We start from the raw sequence: 9,241 nt of genomic DNA on the forward strand, positions 1-9,241 counted from the left end.
ATCTAACAGGAGACCTGGGTACCATCCTCTCATCCCTGTTGTTGTTCTCGTTGTTCTGCGGTTCTAACCCCTGTATGTCCCTCTATCTAACAGGAGACCTGGGAACCACAGCACATCCCTGTTGTTGTTCTCGTTGTTCTGCGGTTCTAACCCCTGTATGTCCCTCTATCTAACAGGAGACCTGGGAACCACAGCACATCCCTGTTGTTGTTCTCGTTGTTCTGCGGTTCTAACCCCTGTATGTCCCTCTATCTAACAGGAGACCTGGGAACCACAGCACATCCCTGTTGTTGTTCTCGTTGTTCTGCGGTTCTAACCCCTGTATGTCCCTCTATCTAACAGGAGACCTGGGAACCACAGCACATCCCTGTGTTGTTCTCGTTGTTCTGCGGCCTCCTGGTGGCTGTCTCCTACCATCTGAGCCGGCAGAGCAGCGACCCCTCTGTCCTGATGTGAGTCTATCCTACAGGACTTCCCTTTCTATCTGACAGACATATTTCTACATGCATGAACTACACTATTCTCGGGGGGACTTGATGACATTTGACCTTTGACATACTATCCTTGACCATATTAGCTTTAACCAGTGGTTTGGATTGTATTTCCACTGACCCCGTTGCTTTTTCCCTTTTCTATAGTTCCTTGGTGCATTCCAAGCTTCTGCCCAACATGAAGGAAAACAACACAGAAGACCCCCTGTCTGAGGTCCAGGACCCTTTACCTGAGAAACTCAGGGGCTCTGTGGTGAGTACTAGTTAGTTAGTTAGTTAGTTAGTTAGTTAGTTAGTTGTCTGAGGTCCAGGACCCTTTACCTGAGAAACTCAGGGGCTCTGTGGTGAGTACTAGTTAGTTAGTTAGTTAGTTAGTTAGTTGTCTGAGGTCCAGGACCCTTTACCTGAGAAACTCAGGGGCTCTGTGGTGAGTACTAGTTAGTTAGTTAGTTAGTTAGTTAGTTGTCTGAGGTCCAGGACCCTTTACCTGAGAAACTCAGGGGCTCTGTGGTGAGTACTAGTTAGTTAGTTAGTTAGTTAGTTAGTTAGTTAGTTGTCTGAGGTCCAGGACCCTTTACCTGAGAAACTCAGGGGCTCTGTGGTGAGTACTAGTTAGTTAGTTAGTTAGTTAGTTAGTTGTCTGAGGTCCAGGACCCTTTACCTGAGAAACTCAGGGGCTCTGTGGTGAGTACTAGTTAGTTAGTTAGTTAGTTAGTTAGTTGTCTGAGGTCCAGGACCCTTTACCTGAGAAACTCAGGGGCTCTGTGGTGAGTACTAGTTAGTTAGTTAGTTAGTTAGTTAGTTGTCTGAGGTCCAGGACCCTTTACCTGAGAAACTCAGGGGCTCTGTGGTGAGTACTAGTTAGTTAGTTAGTTAGTTAGTTAGTTAGTTGTCTGAGGTCCAGGACCCTTTACCTGAGAAACTCAGGGGCTCTGTGGTGAGTACTAGTTAGTTAGTTAGTTAGTTAGTTGTCTGAGGTCCAGGACCCTTTACCTGAGAAACTCAGGGGCTCTGTGGTGAGTACTAGTTAGTTAGTTAGTTAGTTAGTTAGTTAGTTAGTTACAGTGCCTTCAGAAAGTATTCACACCCCTTGACATGTTGTTGTGTTACAGCCTGAATTTTAAATGGATTAAATTGAGATTTTGTGTCACTGGCCTACACACAATACCCCATAATGATTCTTTGTGTTTTTATGAAAAGCTGAAATGTCTTGAGTCAATAAGTATTCAAACCATTTGTTATGCCAGGCCTTAATAAGTTCACGAGTAAAAATATGCTTAACAAGTCACATAATGAGTTACATGGACTCTGTGTGCAATAATAGTGTTTAATATGATTTATGATTGACTACCTCATCTCTGTACCCCACACATACAATTATCTATAAGGTCCCTCAGTCGAGCAGTGAATTTCAAACAGATTCAACCACAAAGACCAGGGAGGTTTTCCAATGTCTCACAAAGAAGGGCAACAACAACAAAAAATAAGCAGACATTTGAATATTTTTTGTTTCTTATTTAACTAGGCAAGTCCGTTAAGAACAAATTCTTATTTACAATAACGGCCTAGGAACAGTGGGTTAACTGCCTTGTTCAGGGGGCAGAACGACAGATTTTTACCTTGTCAGCTCAGGGATTCGATCCAGCAACCTTTCGGTTACTGGCTCAACGCTCTAACCACTAGGCTACCTGCTGGTTACTAGTCCAACGCTCTAACCACTAGGCTACCTGCTGGTTACTAGTCCAACACTCCAACCACTAGGCTACCTGCTGGTTACTAGTCCAACACTCCAACCACTAGGCTACCTGCTGGTTACTAGTCCAACGCTCTAACCACTAGGCTACCTGCTGGTTACTAGTCCAACGCTCTAACCACTAGGCTACCTGCTGGTTACTAGTCCAACGCTCTAACCACTAGGCTACCTGCTGGTTACTAGTCCAACGCTCTAACCACTAGGCTACCTGCCATCCCTATACACTCTATATATATATATATATATATATATACACACACACACACACACACACACACACACACACGTGGATATCCCTTCAAATTAGTGGATTCAGCCATTTCAGTCACACCCGTTGCTGAAAGGTGTATAAAATTGAGCGCACTGCCATGCAATCTCCATAGACAAACATTGGCAGTAGAATGGCCCGTACTGAAGAGCTCACCGTGGCACGGTCATAGGATGCCACCTTTCCAACAAGTCAGTTCGTCAAATTTCTGCCCTGCTAGAGCTTCCCCGGTCAACTGTAAGGGCTGTTATTGTGAAGTGGAAACATCTAGGAGCAACAACAGCTCAGCCGTGAAGTGGTAGGCCACACAAGCTCATAGAACGGGATCGCTGAGTGCTGTAGCGTGTAAAAATTGTATGTCCTCGGTTGCAACACTCACTACTGAGTTCTAAACTGCCTCTGGAAGCAACGTCATCACAATAACTGTTCGTCAGGAGCTTCATGAAATGTGTTTCCATGGCCGAGCAGCCGCACACAAGCCTAAGATCACCAATGCTCAATGCCAAGCGTCGGCTGGAGTGGTGTAAAGCTCGCTGCCATTTTACTCTGGAGCAGTGTAAACGCGTTCTCTGGAGCGATGCTTCACCATCTGGCAGTCCGACAGAGGAATCTGGGTTTGGAGGATGCCAGGAGAACGCTACCTGCCCGAATGCGTAGTGCCAACTGTAAAGTTCACAAAACGAGGTCCATACAGAAATGGTTTGCCGTGGTGCCTCCCAAGTGGTGCAGTGGTCTAAGGCACTGCATCGCAGTGCTTGAGCCGTCACTACAGACGTGGGTTCGATCCCAGGCTGTGTTTGCAGCCGGCCGCGACCGGGAGACCCATGAGGTGACACACGATTGGCCCAGCGTCGTCATGGGAGGTTTTGGCCGGCCGGGATGTCCTTGTCCCATCGTGCTCTAGCGAATCCTTGTGGCAGGCCGGACACCAGCAAACTGACTTCAGTCGCCAGTTGGACGGTGTTTCCTCTGACACATTAGTGCTTCCGGGTTAACCGAGCAGTGTGTCAAGAAGCAGTGCAGCTTGGCTGGGTCGTGTTTCAGAGGACTCATGGCTCTCACCTCTCCCGAGTCCGCAATGAGACAAGACTGTAACTACCAATTTGGATATCACGAAATTGGGGAGAAAGAGGGGTAAGAAATAAATAAATACACACACTACCGTTCAAAAATTTGGGGTCACTTAGAAATGTCCATTAAAATAACATCACATTGATCAGAAATACAGTGTAGACATTGTTGTAAATGACTATTGTAGCTGGAAATGGCAGATTTTTTATGGAATATCTACATTGGCGTACAGAGGCCCATTATCAGCAACCATCACTCCTGTGTTCCAATGGCACATTGTGTTAGCTAATCCAAGTTTATCATTTTAAAAGGCTAATTGATCATTAGAAAACCCTTTTGCAATTATGTTAGCGCCGCTGAAAACTGTTGTCCTGATTTAAAGAAGCAATAAAACTGGCCTTCTGTAGACTAGTTGAGTATCTGGAGCATCAGCATTTGTGGGTTCAATAACAGGCTCAAAATGGCCAGTAAAAAAGTACTTTCTTCTGAAACTCGTCAGTCTATTCTTGTTCTGAGAAATGAAGGCTATTCCATGTGAGAAATGGATCCACATTAGAGTGTCTAGTTTGAGAAACAGACGCCTCACAAGTCCTCAACTGGCAGCTTCATTAAATAATATCCGCAAAACACCAGTCTCAACGTCAACAGTGAAGAGGCGACTCTGGGAAAATGTTTGTCTAGTAATGATCAACAATCAATTTGACAGAGCTTGAAGAATTTAAAAACGAATAATGTGCAAATATTGTACAATCCAGGTGTGCAAAGCTCTTAGAGACTAACCCAGAATCACTCACAGCTGTAATCATTGTCAAAGGTGCTTTTACAAAGTATTGACTTGGGTGTGAATGTTAATGTAGATTAGATATCTGTGTATTTGTTTTTAAATATATTTGCAAAAATGTCTATCTGAACATGTTTTGACTTAATCATTATGGGATATTGTGTGTAGATGGGTCAGGAAAAAAAATACATTTAATACATTTTGAATTCAGGTTGTAACTCAACAAAATGTGGATTAAATGAAGGGGTATGAATACTTTCTGAAGGCAATGTAGTTAGTTATCTGAGGGGCAGGACCCTCATCCTGAAAAGCTCAAGTGTTCTGTGGTAAGTGGTGGTTGTAATGTTGACTGGTTCTAATCAGGCCTCATTATCGAGTCTTTGTAAATCCATCCTCCTCTCGCTCTAACCCCTCCCTCCTGTCTGTCTGTCTCCTAACCCCTCCCTCCTGTCTGTCTGTCTCCTAACCCCTCCCTCCTGTCTGTCTGTCTCCTAACCCCTCCCTCCTGTCTGTCTGTCTCCTAACCCCTCCCTCCCTGTCTGTCTCCTACCCTCCCTCCCTGTCTGCCTCCTACCCTCTCTGTCTGTCTCCTACCCTCGCTATCTGTCTCCTACCCTCGCTGTCTGTCTCCTACCCTCGCTGTCTGTCTCCTACCCTCTCTATCTGTCTCCTACCCTCTCTGTCTGTCTCCTACCCTCTCTGTCTGTCTCCTACCCTCGCTATCTGTCTCCTACCCTCCCTGTCTGTCTCCTCTCCTCCTGTCCGTCTCCTACCCTCCCTGTCTGTCCTCTACCCTCCCTGTCTGTCTCCTACCCTCCCTGTCTGTCTTCTACCCTCCATGTCTGTCTCCTACCCTCCCTGTCTGTCCTCTACCCTACCCTCCCTGTCTGTCTCCTACCCTCCCTGTCTGTCCTCTACCCTCCCCCCCTGTCTGTCTCCTACCCTCCCTGTCTGTCTCCTACCCTCCCTGTCTGTCTGTCTCCTCTCCTCCTGTCTGTCCTCTACCCTCCCTGTCTGTCTGTCTCCTCTCCTCCTGTCTGTCCTCTACCCTCCCTGTCTGTCTCCTCTCCTCCCTGTCTGTCTCCTACCCTCCCTGTCTGTCTGTCTCCTACCCTCCCTGTCTGTCTCCTACCCTCCCCCCTGTCTGTGTCCTACCCTCCCCCCCTGTCTGTGTCCTACCCTCCCTGTCTGTCTCCTACCCTCCCTGTCTGTCTCCTACCCTCCCTGTCTGTGTCCTACCCTCCCTGTCTGTGTCCTACCCTCCCTGTCTGGCTCCTACCCTCCCTGTCTGTGTCCTACCCTCCCTGTCTGTGTCCTACCCTCCCTGTCTGTGTCCTACCCTCCCTGTCTGTGTCCTACCCTCCCTCCTGTCTGTGTCCTACCCTCCCCCCCTGTCTGTGTCCTACCCTCCCCCCTGTCTGTGTCCTACCCTCCCCCCCTGTCTGTCCTCTCTCCTCCCCCCCTGTCTGTGTCCTACCCTCCCCCCCTGTCTGTCCTCTACCCTCCCTCCCTGTCTGTCTCCTAACCTCCCTCCCTGTCTGTCTCCTACCCTCCCTGTCTGTCTGTCTCCTACCCTCCCTGTCTGTCTGTCTCCTAACCTCCCTGTCTGTCTGTCTCCTAACCTCCCTGTCTGTCTGTCTCCTAACCTCCCTGTCTGTCTGTCTCCTAACCTGTCTGTCTGTCTCCTACCCTCCCTGTCTGTCTCCTACCCTCCCTGTCTGTCTCCTACCCTCCCTCCTGTCTGTCTCCTAACCCCTCCCTCCTGTCTGTCTCCTACCCTCCCTGTCTGTCTGTCTCCTACCCTCCCTGTCTGTCTGTCTCCTAACCTCCCTGTCTGTCTGTCTCCTAACCCCTCCCTCCTGTCTGTCTCCTAACCCCTCCCTCCTGTCTGTCTCCTAACCCCTCCCTCCTTTCTGTCTCCTAACCCCTCTCTCCTTTCTGTCTCCTAACCCCTCCCTCCCTCCTGTCTGTCTCCTAACCCCTCCCTCCTGTCTGTCTCCTAACCCCTCCCTCCTGTCTGTCTCCTAACCCCTCCCTCCTGTCTGTCTCCTAACCCCTCCCTCCTGTCTGTCTCCTACCCTCCCTCCTGTCTGTCTGTCTCCTACCCTCCCTCCTGTCTGTCTGTCTCCTACCCTCCCTCCTGTCTGTCTGTCTCCTACCCTCCCTCCTGTCTGTCTGTCTCCTACCCTCCCTCCTGTCTGTCTGTCTCCTACCCTCCCTCCTGTCTGTCTGTCTCCTACCTTCCCTCCTGTCTGTCTCCTACCCTCCCTCCTGTCTGTCTCCTACCCTCCCTCCTGTCTGTCTCCTACCCTCCCTCCTGTCTGTCTCCTACCCTCCCTCCTGTCTGTCTCCTGCCCTCCCTCCTGTCTGTCTCCTGCCCTCCCTCTTGTCTGTCTCCTGCCCTCCCTCTTGTCTGTCTCCTACCCTCCCTGTCTGTCTGTCTCCTACCCTCCCTGTCTGTCTGTCTCCTACCCTCCCTCTCCTGTCTGTCTCCTACCCTCCCTCCTGTCTGTCTCCTACCCTCCCTCCTGTCTGTCTTCTACCCTCCCTCCTGTCTGTCTCCTAACCCTCCCTCCTGTCTGTCTCCTAACCCCTCCCTCCTGTCTGTCTCCTAACCCCTCCCTCCTGTCTGTCTCCTAACCCCTCCCTCCTGTCTGTCTCCTAACCCCTCCCTCCTGTCTGTCTCCTAACCCTCCCTCCTGTCTGTCTCCTACCCCTCCCTCCTGTCTGTCTCCTAACCCCTCCCTCCTGTCTGTCTGTCTCCTAACCCCTCCCTCCTGTCTGTCTGTCTCCTAACCCCTCCCTCCTGTCTGTCTGTCTCCTAACCCCTCCCTCCTGTCTGTCTGTCTCCTAACCCCTCCCTCCTGTCTGTCTGTCTCCTAACCCCTCCCTCCTGTCTGTCTGTCTCCTAACCCCTCCCTCCTGTCTGTCTGTCTCCTAACCCCTCCCTCCTGTCTGTCTGTCTCCTAACCCCTCCCTCCTGTCTGTCTGTCTCCTAACCCCTCCCTCCTGTCTGTCTGTCTCCTAACCCCTCCCTCCTGTCTGTCTGTCTCCTAACCCCTCCCTCCTGTCTGTCTGTCTCCTAACCCCTCCCTCCTGTCTGTCTGTCTCCTAACCCCTCCCTCCTGTCTGTCTGTCTCCTAACCCCTCCCTCCTGTCTGTCTGTCTCCTAACCCCTCCCTCCTGTCTGTCTGTCTCCTAACCCCTCCCTGTCTGTCTGTCTGTCTCCTAACCCCTCCCTGTCTGTCTGTCTGTCTCCTAACCCCTCCCTGTCTGTCTGTCTGTCTCCTAACCCCTTCCTGTCTGTCTGTCTCCTAACCCCTCCCTCCTGTCTGTCTCCTAACCCCTCCCTGTCTGTCTGTCTCCTAACCCCTCCCTGTCTGTCTGTCTCCTAACCCTGTCTGTCTGTCTGTCTCCTACCCTCCCTCCTGTCTTTCTGTCTCCTACCCTCCCTCCTGTCTTTCTGTCTCCTACCCTCCCTCCTGTCTGTCTCCTAACCCCTCCCTCCTGTCTGTCTCCTAACCCCTCCCTCCTGTCTGTCTCCTAACCCCTCCCTCCTGTCTGTCTCCTAACCCCTCCCTCCTGTCTGTCTCCTAACCCCTCCCTCCTGTCTGTCTCCTAACCCCTCCCTCCTGTCTGTCTCCTAACCCCTCCCTCCTGTCTGTCTCCTAACCCCTCCCTCCTGTCTGTCTCCTAACCCCTCCCTCCTGTCTGACTCCTAACCCCTCCCTCCTGTCTGTCTCCTAACCCCTCCCTCCTGTCTGTCTCCTAACCCCTCCCTCCTGTCTGTCTCCTAACCCCTCCCTGTCTGTCTGTCTCCTAACCCCTCCCTGTCTGTCTGTCTCCTAACCCCTCCCTCCTGTCTGTCTGTCTCCTAACCCCTCCCTCCTGTCTGTCTGTCTCCTAACCCCTCCCTCCTGTCTGTCTGTCTCCTAACCCCTCCCTCCTGTCTGTCTGTCTCCTAACCCCTCCCTCCTGTCTGTCTCCTAACCCCTCCGTCCTGTCTGTCTCCTAACCCCTCCCTCCTGTCTGTCTCCTACCCTCCCTCCTCCTGTCTGTTTCCTAACCCTCCTCTCCTCCTCTCTGTCTCCTAACCCTTCTCTCCTCCTCTCTGTTTCCTAACCCTCCTCTTCTCCTCTCTGTCTCCTCTCCTCCACTCTGTTTCCTAACCCTCCTCTCCTCCTCTCTGTCTCCTAACCCTCCTCTCTGTTTCCTAACCCTCCTCTCCTCCTCTCTGTTTCCTAACCCTCCTCTCTGTTCCTAACCCTCCTCTTCTCCTCTCTGTCTCCTAACCCTCCTCTCCTCCTCTCTGTTTCCTAACCCTCCTCTCCTCCTCTCTGTTTCCTAACCCTCCTCTCCTCCTCTCTGTCTCCTAACCCTCCTCTCCTCCTCTCTGTTCCTTAACCCTCCTAACCCTCCTCTCTGTCTCCTAACCCTCCTCTCCTCCTCTCTGTCTCCTCTCCTCCACTCTGTTTCCTAACCCTCCTCTCCTCCTCTCTGTTCCTAACCCTCCTCTCCTCCACTCTGTTTCCTAACCCTCCTCTCTGTTCCTAACCCTCCTCTCCTCCTCTCTGTTCCTAACCCTCCTCTCCTCCTCTCTGTTCCTAACCCTCCTCTCCTCCTCTCTGTCTCCTAACCCTCCTCTCCTCCTCTCTGTTCCTAACCCTCCTCTCCTCCTCTCTGTTTCCTAACCCTGCTTCATGCTGAGTTGTTAGTTAGTCAGAATTTGATCACTGTAATGTCTCTGGGCTGTATTCCAAGGATGTTGTGGTGTAATTCCAAACCTTACTGTTCTGACGTCAGGCATCAATATCAACCCTGGTTATCACCTGGTCTCAGATCTGTTAGTGTTGGCTCACAGTCCTGTCTTGTCTTGT

General features: G+C 50.9%; 1 protein-coding gene across 1 annotated transcript in view; it reads left to right on the forward strand.

The window, feature by feature from the left end:
* Window positions 1–9,241, forward strand: part of pcnx1 (pecanex 1) — a gene marked incomplete in the record, with an annotated part of 93,444 nt that overhangs the window by 51,932 nt on the left and 32,271 nt on the right. The window contains 2 exon segments of the mRNA XM_029730959.1: window positions 343–452; window positions 639–744. Of these exon segments, the coding sequence (XP_029586819.1) occupies window positions 343–452; window positions 639–744 (216 nt within the window).

This window comes from Salmo trutta, chromosome 33, assembly GCF_901001165.1.
Source record: "Salmo trutta chromosome 33, fSalTru1.1, whole genome shotgun sequence".
Taxonomy (NCBI): domain Eukaryota; kingdom Metazoa; phylum Chordata; class Actinopteri; order Salmoniformes; family Salmonidae; genus Salmo; species Salmo trutta.